The 17,487-nt window shown below is 46.7% G+C and overlaps 1 protein-coding gene across 3 annotated transcripts in view; it reads right to left on the reverse strand.

Annotated features, from left to right (window-relative positions):
* Crim1 (cysteine rich transmembrane BMP regulator 1) overlaps positions 1 to 17,487 on the reverse strand; it is a 176,925-nt gene that overhangs the window by 68,264 nt on the left and 91,174 nt on the right. For 2 of the 3 annotated variants that reach the window (XM_036171026.1, XM_036171025.1), the window contains one exon: positions 3,644 to 3,765. The exons of the other annotated variant lie outside the window; for it this stretch is intronic. In XM_036171026.1, coding sequence (XP_036026919.1) covers positions 3,644 to 3,765 — 122 coding nt within the window. The remainder of the gene's footprint in view (positions 1 to 3,643; positions 3,766 to 17,487) is intronic. 3 annotated transcript variants of the gene reach the window in all.

The raw sequence follows: 17,487 nt of genomic DNA on the forward strand, positions 1-17,487 counted from the left end.
GGCATGTTGAGGTGTGAGGTCGGTAGGGCAGCTCCAGCTCACTGCTGATAAAACATCTGCCTGTGACCTGGAGCAGATACAGTTGTTTCTTGAAGGAGGTGGCTGACCGGTCACCACTCAATGCTATCACTTGTTCCTGTGGTTTCTGGCGTCACCACACATGCCTTCCTCTCAGCTTGCATCGGAGAAGCCCACGGCAAACCTGTGCTGCACTCAGCCCCTCTCTGCTCCCCCCGTCTACCAACACAAGACCAAACCAGGTTTATGGAGGGGGCTCTCCAGTCTACTCATCCAGTCTAGGGAACTCAAGAGCTCTGGAATTCATTTTGGGATCATTTTTAAAATTTGCATCTTCATTTTAATGTATTTTTTTTTTAAGTCACGTGAGCCCCACGGGTCAGCTCAGGAGCAGAGCCTTAACTGTGAAATCTCTGCTTCGACACGTGAGGCTGGTCACATTAACCGCCAATCTACTCTTTCCTCAACTGGGTTCTTCCTGTGGATGTAACTGGGGACTTCTCAGACACCACAAGACAGTACTCCAGACACCAAGGTCCAGCTGTGCACATCTGCCCTTTCAGTGGTAATTCTTGCCTTCTATCCAGGAGTTTGGCAACAGGGTACTGGTTTCTATATTTGTGCTGTAGAAGTGACCGAACACATAACATACTGCTTGGTGCTACCTTCTTCTTCTTCTTTTCCTTTTTGCCAGAGCTGAGGATCGAACCCAGGGCCTTGTGCTTGCTAGGCAAGTGCTCTACCACTGAGCTAAATCCCCAACCCCTGGTGCTGCCTTCCTAATTTCCATGTGAGAAAGAAGTCACCATTAGGGACTGTGTGCTGCTCTATCCAGAGGGCCTTTTTGCTTCTACGAATAAGAACTCTGACTCTGACCCTGTATCCTTTTACATTTTAATGATGGGGAAGCTGGGGGGGGGGGGGGGGGGCGGGCGGGCGAGGCGTGATGTTTAACTCTGGCACCTACATGGACTACAAAGACACCCATCAGCCAGCATACTTGTGTGGGCTCTGTTTAATTTTCACTTTCAACAGGGCTGGCAACCTTATGACTAGTCTTCTTTCTTCTAATTAATATTTAACCACTGTTATTAAACCTGTTCTCAGGGTATAGCTGCCCCAAATCCTTGTGGATAAGCAAGTTCCTCTCTGTTTCTTCTGTTTCCCTCCCTCCACCTGGTTCTCCTTCCCTCATCCCTCTGGCCTTTCCTTGTACACACACACACACACACACACACTCACACACACACTCACACACACACTCACACGCACACTCACACGCACAGGCACATGTGCATACACACCAGAGAGCAATATAGATAGAGATAAAAAGAGAACGATTGAGGGACAGACTATGATTTAAATCACATAAATTCACATATAAATACACCTGGATGCATGTATACAAGTACCTGTCAAAATAAACAAGATACATGCAAAGACAGATTATCCTTAAAAATACCCCATGGTGCTGAATTATAGTTCTCACAGAATTATAGTTACTGCCTAGTCTTCTACAACTGAATGGCCAATATAGTACAAGATAATACACAGCAGGACAAGAAACAAGTAAGGATAACACAATAAATCCGTGGTGAGAAGAAGCAACTCCAGGGAACACGGTAACTCGCTTTGGCTGTCAGATGGCCAATCCTATTCTTAAGGTCAGGGTTCTATAAGAAGGGTCTATAGGTAATGGCAAGCCATGAAGACTGCTATCAAGGTTGCTGGGAAGGCACGGACAATGTTCTGATAGAAAGGCCTAGCGCTCAGCTTTCAAAAGGCAAAGAGAGAAGATGGGCGATCCTCCCTATCCAGAGAAACGAAGCAAATGTGCTGCAGGTGTTCCTGGCAGAAGAATGACGTCAGATGAAGGTGTGGGACCGTGGAACACGGGGTACTCCTGGGAAGTGACCCCTCTGCGAGCTGGCCTGTTATCAGTCACTTCTCAAGGGCACAGGGAGGGTTACCCATCAGATCATTCACTTGCTAAATCAAGAAAATCTGGGGACCCTGCCCGCGGCACGTGATAAGCCAACGTCCGCAGACATGTGATGAGACAGACGGATGGACGAACCTTCCTACCAGTTCTCCTTACAGAATGAAGGAGAGACAGCCGTGCAAGAGAACACATCTGAGGTACTGCAAAGCCCTGGGATAAAAGTGATGATGTCTGCCTCAAGTGCTGCAAGAGTTATGGCCTAAGTTAAGAATTCACAGAAAACGGTGAAGTTAAGCATTCACAGAGTATCACCTGCCGTAAATCATACTGCGGCTCGGTCAGAAGGGAGAGGTCTGCTTGTCCACTGGCTCGGATTTAACAGACAAAAAAAACCCACTGGCTGGGTGGTAACAGGAGTAATGGGAAGTACTTCAAAGAGATTAAAGCCCATGGAACTTTCCCCACATCTTCCCTTGAAGGCTTCTATTTCTAAGATCTGTCTATCGGGATGCTTACTCTAGGCTTCCTGTCTCCATCCTCCGCCACCAACACCCAGAGTGGTGTTCTGTGAGTGTGGGCAGAAATGGGAGCACACAGAAGAATAATAAAGACTATTTACACTCGACGCATAATTACTATTACTCATTTCATGCGAGCGTCGTGGAACTGAGGCTCCCGGTGACCACGAGCCCTCCCCACCCACCCATTCCCACCTTATATCGTTTGGTCCCAGCTACACGATCAGTGTTTCTTCAGTGCAAACCAAAGCACCAAGACACGTGATCACATGACTAGAAAATACAAGGTCACAATTCAAGTAGGATTCAGCATTAGGAGGACCTCTCTGTGTGTGTCTTTGTGTGGCAGGGGGTGGAGGGGGGCGCCGGGGGCGGGGGCGATGTGTTCATGGGAACCTGAGAGCGGGAAGGAGACCTCCCAAAGACTGGATTCTCACAGGCAGTAGGCACTGCCAGGTTGTGTGTGTGCAATGTCTTTTGTGATAGCTGCTTAACGGTCCCTACTTTTGCACATGCGCAGACAGTGGTCGTGGTCTATGCAATTACGTTGTTTTGCTTTTCCCGAAAAGTTCCAACAGAGGAGCATGGTTCAGGCTTTTCTACTCTCCCAACGTCTAATAAACATCAGGTCGCCAAATACCAAGCTGTCCTGTGAAGGGTGAAGGTAAGAGGCAGGTTCTGTTGAAGGGATCCTATGACACGGGAGCCCTTGATCTAGAGCCAGGAGGGTCAAGTCTAAGGCCGGCCAATTCTGCTCCCAAACACTGACCTAAGATGTTCTCTAACTAGGAAAACACTGGCCTTGAGGAACGAGGCCTTTTCTCCCATTGTGGTTTCAGTGAGATTATCTCCGGACATGGGGACAGGACACTGGATGACAGGAACTATGTAAAGGGCTCTCTGACTCCCCCTTTATTTCCCCTGCAATTCCCAGACTGAACTTTGGACATATCATATCTTATGATCCGCTACTGAATCTGTGAGGTTCTCTATGACGTATATGTCATAGCTGCACAGTGACTAAGCAAGTCCCCTCTCTGAGTCACCTTAGCATGCTTCTAAGCTTGCTCCCTGCTCTAACCGGCAGAAAGAGCTAGGCTGGCCCCCCCTCCACCTCCTGCTCCACCGATGTCCACTCTCTGAGAACAAGAGAAACCCCACGTACCATTAACACATTCAAAGACATCACAGCACTTTCCAGGTGTCCCATCTCCACGAGAGACTATGCGGGGAGTAGATCCCACCTCACAAACGGGGAAACCACATAAGTCAGAGAGACACTCGCATCTGAAACCAAAGAAAAGGGAAGGAAAACCCCATGAATAAATAACAACACAGAAGTCGGGAGACCCCCAAACAAAGTGGCAAGTACCTGGGCTACATAAAGGAATGAGGAGGGGGGGCATCAGTAATCACTTCCCAAACAACTCTAGCTCATGTCCTAGATAGACAGCCCCATTTTAACTTGGTCCACCTTGGGAGACACATGTGACCTCACTTTTTAACCAGGCTGGTATTCACTGTAACACTGTCAGATGATGTAGGCCTGACATACTCATCTGACAGTGTTACAGTGTTCCCTCCAGTAAATAGCCTCAGGCTACAGCCTTGTTTCCAGGGATGGGTAGGCATTCTCTAGAGGTTTCTCTTTCTTCCTCTCCCACCAATTAAGTTATTGGCTTTCCAGTCTTTTCTTGTTAGTACGATCCTCTCTAGGAGCACAGTCATCTTGAGCAATATTTAATTTATGTTTGCGTGCTGTAGACACAACAGACCAAAGACTGAAGTCTCTATACGCAGTAGGGCATGAGGTATAGGCAAATGGACTTTGTAACAGCTGTCTTGGAAGTAGAAGGTTTTCATTTCTTTGAATTCTAAGCTACCACGTGTGCATGTATCTCTGCATGCAGGGATGAGACACTGCATGAGCTATAAGCTCTGGCCCCTCTAGACTTTAATGCTGCTGTGACATCTGCCTAGATGCAGGAGCCAAGAAACAGAGGTTAAGCAAAGAAAATAAAGAAGAGAAGAAACTGACTTCTCAGAGGCAATGAGGTGAGACGCTAGAGCTGAGATGCTCAGGCAGCTGGGTACCAGCATCCAAAGGTAGTCATGGGAGGCAGCGGCTAGCCTCTGGTCCTGAGGACCACACTGGGAGCACAGTGTGGGTCGAAGAGCAGAAAGAGTGATGGAGTGAGATGCCGGGTTGAGAGGAGTAAACAAAGGCATCCTTAAGAGAGGGATGCTGGAAGGAAACGTGTAGGTTCTCATGTACAGCGGGGGTGTGGCTCTGACCAGGGGATGGGGACACTCACACCAAGAATTATTAAGAGACTCATTAATTCTGCCTTGTTCCCTTTCTTGCTTAAGTGATTTGTCTGTTCTCCTATGATCTGCATCTTCTATAAATTAAAATACGCTTACAGTCCCCCAGTATCTCAATAATCAGGCCCAGAATGTCAATGATGTTTATAATTGGCCGTGGAACTTAAGAAACGGAAATGAAGTTAGAAGTGTGCACCAAAGACCATTAAAAGCCACTGGAAAGATGTGAATGAAACACGGTTCCTGCCACTCCTCCTTCGGTTTTCCCACATGTGATGACGGTCAGATTCCTGGGAGAGCAGGAATGAAACCACATTAAGGTTTTACTGCAATCATATTTCTGTCTACAATCGAAGACAAATGCCTGTTTGTTTTGCGTGCGGAGTTTTGTGTTCCTGCAGGACAACTGCCTTCTAGGGCTGAGTACTGTGAGCTGGCCTTTTAGCATCCACTAAGATAATAATCTCATCATCTTTCGTGCTCAAGTCCCTAACCACTACAGTTTTAAGCAGGCAGTCATATTGCTATGATCGTGCAGTTTGGTATATTGCTTACATTACTGCACGTGACACTCTGCACAACTTAAAATTCTTCACCTGAAGGGCCCACACCTGGATCCTAGTGTCTAGAGGCAGTCACAACTGACGGCATCCTACAGGAATAGCTAACTGCTTCTATCACATCTTCTGGAATCTAGAATCGCATTCTGCCTGCTCATGTGTTGCAGAGAACCATTCATAAACACCAAAGATACACGTATGCCCAAGAAGTACTTTCTTTGCATGTTGTTCTTCCACACTTTAGCACTCTTTCTGTCCAAACACATGTGTGCGCTTCTGTGCTAGACTCGCTACTGGACTGTGGGAAATCACCTCACACTGAAAATCATTACTAACTTTGTGCTGGATCTGCCACAGTCCCCAATGTTCCAATACCCCTATTATTATCCTTAGAGACCCATATCGGCACCATGAAGATGAACCAAAACTACCCAAAAGTACTTAGTAACCCACTTAGGAAAAGAGGGTCCCCTCCACCAAATTTTACTACTGAGCCTAAATGGTTGATTGGCAAAGAACCATGATGTTTGCAAACTGGTATGTCCTTAGATCCCATCCTCTCACCTAACCCCACCCTCCACACATGCCTCCTACCCAGCGCCATCCTTTGGCTTCCGACAGATTCCTCTGAACCTAAAATCAGCACTTTAACGGGTGAACTGAGGAAAGAACCAGAAAAAGGTGAACATTTGGGCTAAGGCCTGATACATTTTATCATCTGTTAGACTTAGATCATGCAAAACCACCTTTAATTTTTTTGGGGGGGACGAAGGGGGTCAGGGGAGAGGTTAGAAATGGCCCACTAGCAATTTCATACAGTTTAACACGATTCCCACGAACCATCTGCTGACAGGTCTTCTCCGTTCTTTCTGTCAGGCGGTTAACTCGTGCAGACCCCCCTGGCTTGCCCGCACCACCCGGACGGGTACATTTCCACTTGAGGAAACAAGACTTTTTTCCTTCGGAGTCACTTGGAGGAAACGCGGGGCTGCAGGACAGCGGACGCAGCAATCTGCAGTCCTCACTACCTCCCTTCTTTTCCTTTTTTACTTTTCCTCCCTTCCTCTTCCCTTCCCTCCTACCCCATGCCCGGGTAAGAGCAAGCAAAAGAGAAAACAGATGGATTAGGAGACTTAACAGGAGACAGATGCTTAAAGAGGTTGATGTCATCACTCACCCTTCCCCAGTTTCCTGCGCGGCTCTCCTTCACTCCAACCACGCCCCACCCAGCCTACAACTTTGTTCCTGTACACTCACTTCCACAGCCAACAATCTTCTCCTCGTTCCATTTATCAGTGTCTCAGCATAGCACTCATCACCCTGAGGTCCACATACCTTTTCTTTCCAACTCTCTCTCCCAGCATTTCGCTGACGCTACGCTCACTCTCTGTTCTGGGCAAACACTTGCTTTACTGTTTGGGGCTTCTGCACCCTTCTTACTTCCAGAGTGTTCTTTGACTAGCCCATGGGCCCAGCTGGTTGTCAGGTGCCAGTTCCTTTGAACACCTGAACACACTTGCCCGGAGCCCTCCTCTCCCTTCCTTTGGGTCACACGCTCTTTTTGCACCTATTATATGTATAGCTGGTATACAAAATGAGGCCGAGTTGGAAACAAGGAAAGTATGGATGATATTCGCTAGTTTGGTGAACCAAATGCAACAGCAAGGGAAAACCAGACAGAGATCCTCCATGGTCAACTCAACAAGTCCCCTCCGGACAGGGTGACGTGAGGATACTTTAAGCAGCGAGTCTCTGCCCTAGGAGATGAAAGTCACGCACACAGCATCTACCCTTCTAAAATACAGGCTCCTGTACACTGGTTTTCTATTTGCAAGATTGTGCAGTCACCACTGGCACTTCCTTTTTCTGTACCCCAAGCAGAAACCCTGCACCCTACAGCAGCCTCCCCGCCCCCACTTCTGCATCTGGCCCTGGTAACTACAAATATAATATATACATACCTCTGTGTGCTCACCTATGCTGTGCAGTTCATATAAATGGAATCATAAAATGAGAGACATAGGATATTGTTTTTTTAATTTTAAAGAAGCGGTTCTCTGTATTTGCAATGTGCCAGGGTATCAAGGGAGCCTCTAATGTCATTCTCAATATTAAGATAATAATCAATCAAAATGCCATGTTAATAAATTTCTGCATAATGTAATCACAGCTGCAGCAGGGGGTCGGGGGGGGGGGAGACTTGGTTAGGAAGGCCCCGGCTCTCCTTTTCCTAGAGTAGGTAATGGATTCAGTTTAGTGGGCATCTTGAGGGCCTGAGTGTACCGGTGGACAGCATTGAGCAATCACATAAACCCCTAGAGGGCACTCACTTCCTTAGGAGGCTTCCATTGCTGGGTAGCTGGCTAACAGGCAGTGAGTACACATTTACTCTTTACCTATATACACAGTCCCCGGCAATGCAGAGGCTTCTAGACACAGCTTACTGGGCGTTTGCAAGCGTGGCCTCTCCTAGCCTGTGGCTTCCACACCCCACTGGATGCTCTGCTTATTCTCACTCTCGTACAATAGCAATCCACCATTCACTGGATGCACCAGCCAGCCCCACGCCATAGTTCAGATGCTCACCCTCACCCATCCCTGCCTCCTCTCATTTAGCCCCCAGTGAAGACCCCAGAGCCCTCAGGACCACATACCCAAGAGGATTCTCCAGGATGAATCTTCCCTCCTCTGACTTTTAACACTATACAGAAAGGGTACCTGACCCTTGTAGAGTACCTGCTTCTTCTACTAAATCAAAATTATATTGATCCTCCTGTGAGTTCCTCTAGCGAGGGAGGGGATGGCTTAGAAAAGAAAAAAAAATGAGCAAATTTTCAACCAACAAAAAGTCTAGAACCAATACTTCCTTCATCCATGGCTATTAAGTTAGAGTTTGGAGCATGTATTGTTCTTTAAAAAAGAAATTGCTTGCATTCATTTATTTATTTTGTGTGTGCACGTGCACGCCTGTGTGTGTTGTAAGTCAAGTCTGGACATTGGAGAATAACTTTTGGGGGTCAGTTCCCCAGTTTCCCCTTCCTTCATGTGGGTTCTGGGGACTGAATGTAGGTCACCAGGCTCAGTGACAAGCACCTTTCTCCTCTGTGCCACCCTGCTGGCCCTGCACTGCTTTTTTATACGCTACAGATGATGATCTCAGAGGCAAATGGTTTCCACAGCAGTTATGTGGAAGACAGACAATGGAATTCGCTTACAACGCAGGCTCTGGGGCATTGCCCTTGAGGACCAGTGAGAGAAGGAACCTCAGAATCTGCTGGACACACGCTCTCCAGGAACTGCCTTCCAGGACACTGGTGCCTACATGTGCAGGGGCCGGGTCGCCATGGTTTAAATTTGACTCCCCACTCAAGAGGACCACGCAGGTCTTAACATTTGAATGGGGATGATAATTGTCAGTGTATGCCCTCAATCGTTGACAAGGGCTCCTCCTGCTCCGGATGCCAGTTCTAGGGAGTGAGGGCAGAAAATACCAACTTATTTTACACCAGAAGAGTGTGAAACTTTTAGCAATCTGCTCCAGTTCTGGGGAGGTTGGTTTGCTCACCCATCAAGTAAGACGCATACTCAGAAAGCATTCTTCTAACTTTGCCAGCCCATGACTCTAATGCCACCATCACCGTCCCCCTCCATGCTGCCACCTGACCCAGGCTCTTTTCTACTGCATCTCACTGGCTGTTACCCAGGTCCCAAAGCCTGTCACCTCTGCCTGCTTCTCTTCCTTCTTGCTCTCCTTGAATCCCAACCATCAGACCTGGTTCACTATGTTCCCCTGACATCACTGTCCCCATAATTATTGCTTTCCCTGGGGGTGGGTGGGGTAACAGCTGCATGCATGCACATGTATGTATGTATGTATGTATGTATGTATGTATGTATTTCATGAGAAGAAACAGCATGCTAAATGCCGGGGTTCTGGTATCCCAGAGCAGGTCTGGAACCTGTCTTGACACTAGCTAGAGAATCAATGTTCATTTGTCTGCTTACCAGAGTGGAGAAACTTTAAAGGACGCTAAACAAGCAGGGAGGGGGTGGCCATTGAACCTGGGGGGAAGGGATTCTCTGATGCCCCCCCACAGCCCTCTTGGCAAGCACAGGAGTGCCTCGGGAATGTGCTCTGTGGTCGGCGCTGGCACACAGATGGCAAGATGGCAACCATTATTCTAACCCCACCCCCCCACCCCCCGCCCCTTAGGAACGAACGTCCCTCCAGAGGTCCCTCCAGAGGAAGACATTGGCAGCTGCACACCGCGGGCATCCCATCTTGCCCAACACAGACACTTATCTCTCTGCCCGTGTCCTTCGGTCTAAATTGTGAGGTGTTCTAGAAAAGAGCTCATCCAATAGTGGCTTCATCCCACACCCGAAAAGGTTGCCTGAGCCTTCGAACGGGGAGACGTGCCTGTCTGCAACCAAAGGCGGAGAGAGTTCCCTTGGTCAGGGAACAAGGAGAAACGAAGCGTTTAAGTACTTGTACGATGAAGGCTGAAGAGGATATTAATGAAACAGCTTGTCAGGAACGGAAAAGACTCCACGCAAAACACCATCCTAGTCCATAAAAAGCAGCTTCACCATTAACGAAATCTGAGGCCCTGTCATTCTTCTGCTTCACTTCTCCTACCTCTTTCCAGGAATATGTACGTTTAAAACAAGCCTGTAAATAAAACATCCCAAAGAAGGAGGTTTGACATCAAGCGGTCCCAAGGACCACTTTGGAAAACAGTGCAGCTCCCTGTGGGAGGGCCTCCGGCTGGAATTTCCCTCCTGACTCTCCCTAGGAGATTTACCACTCCCTGGAGAACTACTGACCCTGCCTCACCCTTCCTCCATCGAATCCCTGCGTGAGCTTCATGAGGATCATCCATCCCTGCTGCCCATCTGTGGTTCTTCCCCAGCACAGGGAGCAGGCTGCTCGTGGTGGCAGCCTAACAGGTTACCTCACATCACTTCCGACTTTGACCTCAGAGACAGGAGGGAAGCGACTTAGTTCTCTGTGGCTGTTAAACTGTAGGAGGAAGAACCCATGGACGTGCTCTCATGCACGGGAGACAGAAACCCAAGCAATCAGGACAGCTTCTCTCTTCCTGCCTTTCTCAAGAAGACAATTATGACTTCCTCCACAAAGACGCCTAGAAAGCAGAAGGTGGGAAGCCGAAGGATGAGCAAACGGTAGGCATGGTAGGAAAATACAAGCTTTCAGTAGACGCGGGTTTTCCTAGAACTGTGCCCCCGCGGTAAGTCAATGTGGGGAGGATAAAGCAACAAGGCTTTCTACACATTACTCTCCTGATGTGACTTGCTAATGAAATGCTGGGGCAAGCTTGAAGAGTCTCCAGGCTTGGCAGGAGCCCAGGCACAGCTGAAAATATTCCTCGGCCCTTGGTGAAAATGTTAGGGCTAGGAGCCCACAGGTATTCCCAACCACCTTGTCCAGCTCAGTTGTTGGACACTGAGGGTCCTCTGCCTCCTCTTCCTTAGGTCTGAGAGTAGTCACTGGTGTATCCTTTCATGGGCTGCCAGGGTAAGAGATGCACAGAGGACCATTCAAGATAAGGAAGAAGCTGGGTGGTGGTGGGCGCACCTTTAATGCCAGCACTCGGGAGGCAGAGGCTGTCAGATCTCTTGTGAGTTGGAGGCCAGCCTGGGCTACAGGGTGAGTTCCAGGACAGGCTCCAAGGCTACACAGAGAAACCCTGTCTCTGAAAACCAAAAAGAAAAGATAAGGAAGAAAGAAGAGAAACTGGCATATTGTAGCCTGTAAAGGGAGGAAGGACATGAAGATATGATTTTCTAAAAACATTATTTACTTTATGTATGTATATGTGCCTGAGTGTATGTCTGTGTCCTCTAGCTGTGCCCCACCCCCCACCATGTGCAGGTAGGAGCTCACAAATGTCAACAGAGGCCCTGGATCCCCTGCAACTTACAGACAGTTGGAACCTGCCATGTGGGCGCTGGGAACTGAACCTGGGTCCTCTGCAAGAACTGTTAAGTGCTCTTAACTGCGGACTCATCTCTCTGGCCCCCGAGAATAAGTTTTACTACCGCAATGTAAAATATTTTCATTTCAAAGCCTGGAATCACCAACTGCATTAGAAATGGAGGCTCTGGAGCATGGAATCAGCTTGTCTACAAATACGGAATCAGCTTGTGTCTATTTGTAGAGAACATACAGGCAAGCAGGCGTGAAGCTAACCCGATGCCTGGAGTGCCAGGAAGCTTCTATTTCACGAGGCCCTGGACAGGAGAGCCATGTGACCGCAGGAGGTTGGACAAGTTCGATAATCCAAGTCTCAACTGTACCACCTGGAAAGTCGAGGTGGATAGAGTCTCCATATGTCACGACTGCTGTGTGGATGAGATGGACCGCACGCTATGTGAGAAACATCTAGCACTGTGGTTGAACCATGGAAACACTCGACACCTGTTCTCTCATTTGTATTATTCTGGAGGCTTCAGGGGGATGCAGACGAAGCACTTTTAATGCTCTGACCTCGCACCATCCCTGAAGATCCAAGGCCCTACTTCCGGCCCACTTACATAACTCACTCCGTCAGCAAAGTCACTGAAGTCACGCATCTTACTTGCGGATAACAAAAGGCCACCTTCCAAGTTCTCCACACTCACTCTCTGAAGTTGCCCACACCATGATTTTGCAGTTTCTCCCAAGTCTGAGTCTCCTTCTGATGGGCTCTCTTTAACCTATAAGCCCCCTGCCTGTGGCGTTGCTGTGGAACCCAGTGGAGGCTAATCTTTCCATTATCTTTACATTTCCTGACCCTTTTCTCTCCTCCCACATCTGTTCTTTCAATGAAGAAAACTCTCAGTTCTATTAGCCAGGGAGCGCAAGCCTAGAAGTCGGCAGGAGCCCAGTCGAAGTCCTAAGAACAGAGCAGACACGCAGACAGCTCAGGATGTGTCCTCCCTAAGAGGTACCACTCTCATCCTGAGCAGACACAAACACTTGTTCAGAAGAAGCCTGGCTTTTATGCAAAACATGCCAGTTCAAAGATATTGGCCATTACTATAAATAGGGCCAAGAAAGTAATCTCAAGAAATGGAACATGTCTCAGGAGTGAAGTGAATCCCAAGGATGCCTGTTGCAAACTGGGACTCCACCTAGTGACTGCCAAAAGCTGAGGGGATGAGCACTCTTTTCAGAAGCCATTCTGTCTGTGACCCCTTGTGGGAAACAGTCCTCCATTTATCCCCAAGGACCCACATCTTTGGTGACGTGTTAGAGGTACAGTGGCAAGTGGCTGGTGATGGGGACAGGTGGGAGGGAGGTTCTGTGAAGTCACAGACTGTGTAGAGTACACCAAGTGGGCACAGAAGGAAGATATTCTGGGTACAAAAGAACCTATTAAGTTTACAAGAACAAGAAACAATCTACATAGCATATGTCAAGGTGAGGACAGGGCAATATTATCAAGAGTTTGGCAGCTGATATGGTGGAGAGGCAGGCAAAGGCTGGTTAATAAGGGATCTCTAAGAAGCATCATTCCTTGTAAGAGGAAAGCAGAAAGAAATCTTAAGCAAGAGATGTAGCCTGGCCACGGGGTGGTGATCTGGAGGGGGTCCATTCCATTTCTCTTAAGTCATGAAGATACATGAGATTAGTGCAAATATTTTCAGCTGCAAGACACATTTAAAAACTGAAAAGTCAATGACTCTAACAGCCTCAAATGCCCTTTCAACTTCTTCCATCAGATGAACTCTCACTCATCCCTAAAGACTCAGCTCCAAAGTCAAGTATGACAGTTTTCCCAAAAGGAATTAGCATCTCTTTGCCCCATAAGCGTTTCCTTATTGTGCACATTTCAACTTCTAAAACATGTAACACTCAAAACCATAGAGATTTATTCACATTTGCCACCCTGTAAGCTAAAGGCTCCTTGACATCCTGGACATTTTATTCCTTCCAGGAACATGACGAACATTCTAGGTATTTGTTTCCTGAACAAGTCAAAACTACGGGGTTTTGGATGCTGGGGCTTGCTGTAGATTATCTATAGAATGCTCTTACACTTTGATGGGTGGTGGTGACGGTGGCGGCGCATACCTGTAATCCCAGCCCTCGGGAGGCAGAGGCAGGCGGATCTCCGTGAGTTCGAGGCCAGCCTGGTCTACAGAGGAAGTTCCAGGAGAGGCATCAAAACTACACAGAGAAACCCTGTCTCGAAACAACAACAACAACAACAACAACAACAACAAGAACGTACTTACACTTTTATTTATCTGTGTTAGACAGTCATGGGCCAGAAGCATAGACAAGGTGGGTCTTGGTCTTCAAAGGGTGCACAGGTTAGCCTAATCTATCCTGCTCTATTTTATGCTTTCAGTCACCCTCTTTCTAGAAATAAACAACCCCGAGTCATAAATAACATTGTGCATGTATACATAATGTGAGGGTCTGAGGCAATGTCTTACTCTACAATCCCAGACTAGCCTCAAATTCATGGTAATTCTTTCGTCTCACTCTCCAAGTCCTGGGATTATGGGCCTAAGCCACCGTGACCAGCACGAATAATTTTTATTACAGTATGTTACTATAATTGCTGTATTTTATTTATGAGTATCTTCGTGTGCCTTTATTATGGGTCTGCATGCATAGGGGAAAAAATGGATTGCATATATAGTTTAGTCTCACGTGAAATTCTAGGCATCCATGAAGGCTCTGGAACAGGTTTGCCAAGGACAAGAAGGGACAGATGTAATTAATGACTTGAGCTAATCATAAGACTCCTCCCAAATCCATACAAGGCTGGGGAAGGATAACTTGGAAGGCTTTTGTGATCCATAGAATGGAGTGATCCATTCACAACAGACTAACACAGAAAGGCCAAGGGAAACCAGCCATCTGCACCTCCAGGGTTCCAGTTTAGCTGTTCAGTGTCTACGAGGCAAACACGACCTTGAACCTCTACAAACTGTAAAGCACAGTGATGTACAGCCATTACCTCTGTCCACCACGAAGGGTGTCAAGTGGGTAAATGTTCTATGTTCTATGAAACTCTACATTTCTTTCAGTTTTTCCCAAAAAGATAACATCTTACATTTCCTTGTTAGCTCTCTAAGTAAGTTCACAAAGCTTTTTTTTTTTTTTCCTTCAGGGTTGTTCAGAGAAGTTCTTCTATTTTCTGGATGATGGATGGATAGAGAAAGTCGTCAAGTTTAATGTTACTCTTGCTGTGGATCTGGCACTTGAGCTTTCCCCAAAGGCTCCACAAAGATTCAGTTGCTTTCCCTTGTTTCTGATGTCTGGACCATTTGGAACACACATAGGCCAATGAGTGGTAGATACGATGCCTTGCTTATTTTCAGGGTTAACACGAATGCAAAATAAAGACTAGGTACTGGGTCAGGTTCATGGAGGAGAGCACAGGGCACACAGCTGTGGTATCAGAAGTATGAAGGCATGCATATCTGAAGTACATGCCTGACACACAAAGCCCACACTCTACTGGGGAGATAGCTCATTTCTAATGGGTAAGGGCTTTAACTTCTAGGAAAGCATATTTGCTTCAATCTGGGATAAGTCCAATAACAACATGGAATTCTTACAATTATTTTGTTTAAAAAAACATCAGATTTTAATATAGACTCTGGCTTGTTAGTCATGAGTTGATTTTGCTCTTTTGGACCAAAAATTACTATGACAGAGGGCAACAGAATCAATGTTCTTTTCTAAGTTGAGAAAGAAGTTCAAATATGCTTGCAACCATTTTTTTTTTCTTTTTGCATGTGTTTAAAAACAAAGAGAATGCTTCAGCCACAGCATGTCAACAGTCAGGAATGCTTTAAAGGCACACGCTAATGCACATTTTACATATTGTATAGTTTATCCTCAAAAAGAAGCTGGAGGAATTACTTAAAGGGGACAACACTCAACACCTCAAAGAAGAACTGAATTTTAAAAAAGATGTCTACCAACAGACTGATTTAAAAAAAAAAAAAAAGATAGATCCATCTTTGTTGAGATGGGAGCACAGAACAGATGGATATGATAATTCATTACAAGGCACTTAATTTGATAAAGGGTTCTTGGAACTGCAGATTCAGGGATAATTTCTATGGCTTAGCTTGAGTTGGCATAAGAAAGGCAACTTCATTACCCAGCACAACATTAACAGCCATAAGGACTCCAACAAATACGACCTGATGATCTGGGGTACCCAAGACGATCTCACAAAGGGGAAAGAAGAGATCTCTGAGTTGTTGTAAGCATAAAAAGGGAAGGGGTCCAACTCCCCCGTAGAAAGATTGGCTTTAATGTATCTATGTGAGCAGAGGGGGTGTGCTCTGCTGATAGTCCCTGATCCTCCACTCCCACCCTAACACTCGGCTAAACACTTCAAAGACTGACCAGGTGGGTCTCTGGAGATAAGAGCTGTTGAGAGAAACCCTGAAAAGCTCTCCTACCTACCTCCGGATCCATACTTTAGCAGGTGGAATGGTGAGTGACTCCAACACTTTCTCAGTTGCCACCCAGCTGAGGAGTAAGCGAATTGACTCGTTTTCAGTGGGAAGTAAAGCATGTTATTTAGAATTGGAAGCCAGGGCAAGTAAGAGGACTTAACTGTAAGTATTCTCCATCATTTTCCATGTGTGTGTCTCTTTGAGTTCTCTGGTTTCTTTAGTCTACATGTAAAGGTGGCACATGCCTGGACAGGATTGTTTTTTTTTTTCTTTCTGAAATTCAGTTTTCATTACTTGGTGGAAAACAAGTCTACAATTGGGCGTTTCCCTTGAAGGCGGGTTACTGATGGAGTGCGCCTCTATCAGATGACCCTCTAGAGGTCCAGAGCCTTCTGTACCCGTCCCTGGTGATACTCAGAAGCTGCTGACACCTTTCCTTTTACTAAGCACCACACCCTACAGCGAGCCCAGAGTGCTGTTCTGTCTTCCCTCAATGAGGCTTTGTTGGACTGTTTTAACAGATTTCAGCGTTTTAGAATTGGTACACCTTGTTTTCACTCACTGCAGCTATGTGGTCAGATTAATTTTTATTAACTTACATGCTTCTGAAGGGAAGGAGCACCCTGCCAAGGATTCCATTCTGCTGGCCTCATCGGGGATGGGTCCACTTCAGGCTGGGAATTCTGGAACTGCAGAATGCTCCTTTCCCAAATGTCTTTGTGCACTCCCAAGCACAGTGTGCTAGCAATCGGCTAGAGTTCTATTATCATGCCACAGCAGAGCACTAAAAAAATGAATTTTTCTCACACGTGCAAAGAAACTGGGATTTCGGAGGGAGGACACGTTAGATTTCTGAACCGAAGCACCTGAGGGCAAATACGCAGATCTGGTCTTAAGGAGAGGCATTTCCTGACCTTTTTTCCCCGGCCGTGGCTGTGTATGTAGGTTATCATCTTTGCTTCTATCTAATTTCCCTCACTGAAGTTTGGAGCTCTTCCGACAGGACAAGACGGAACAGGAAAACTGCCTGAGATATCAGAGGCAGTGTTTTAGAGGAGAAAAGTCAAACTGAGGCTCAAACAAGGAAAGAAGAATAACCTTTCACCTAGGACATTTTATTTTAAGTGACAGAATGGTCTAATGACAAAATTAGTAGCAGAGAACATAAAACTTCCCCTAAATATAATTATGTGTGTGTGTATGCATGCACACACACATACATACAACTAAATGTGAAATACAGAAGTAGTAAAAATATAGAGCCGCAAGCCGGGCAGTGGTGGCGCACGCCTTTAATCCCAGCACTCAGGAGGCAGAGCCAGGCAGATCTCTGTGAGTTCGAGGCCAGCCTGGTCTCCAAAGCGAGTTCCAGGACAGGCGCAAATCTACACAGAGAAACCCTGTCGAAAAACCAAAAAATAAAAATAAAAAAATAAAAATATAGAGCTGCATGATGAGAGGCAGAGAATAGAGATGAACCGTTGGAAACTCAGGAAAAATGAATATTTACAGAAGAGAAACAATGTGCACATAGGTCTAGGGGGCAGCAAGCATCCATGTACAGTCACACATGGGCTGGGGTGGTCCACAGAGGGGAGTATGTAAGACACTGGGGACCTCTCACCCCCATACACACACACTGGCGTCCTTCCCACAGCACATATACCGAGGCAGCTGACAGAGACAT

The sequence above is a fragment of the Onychomys torridus genome, chromosome 21, assembly GCF_903995425.1.
Source record: "Onychomys torridus chromosome 21, mOncTor1.1, whole genome shotgun sequence".
Taxonomy (NCBI): Eukaryota; Metazoa; Chordata; class Mammalia; order Rodentia; family Cricetidae; genus Onychomys; species Onychomys torridus.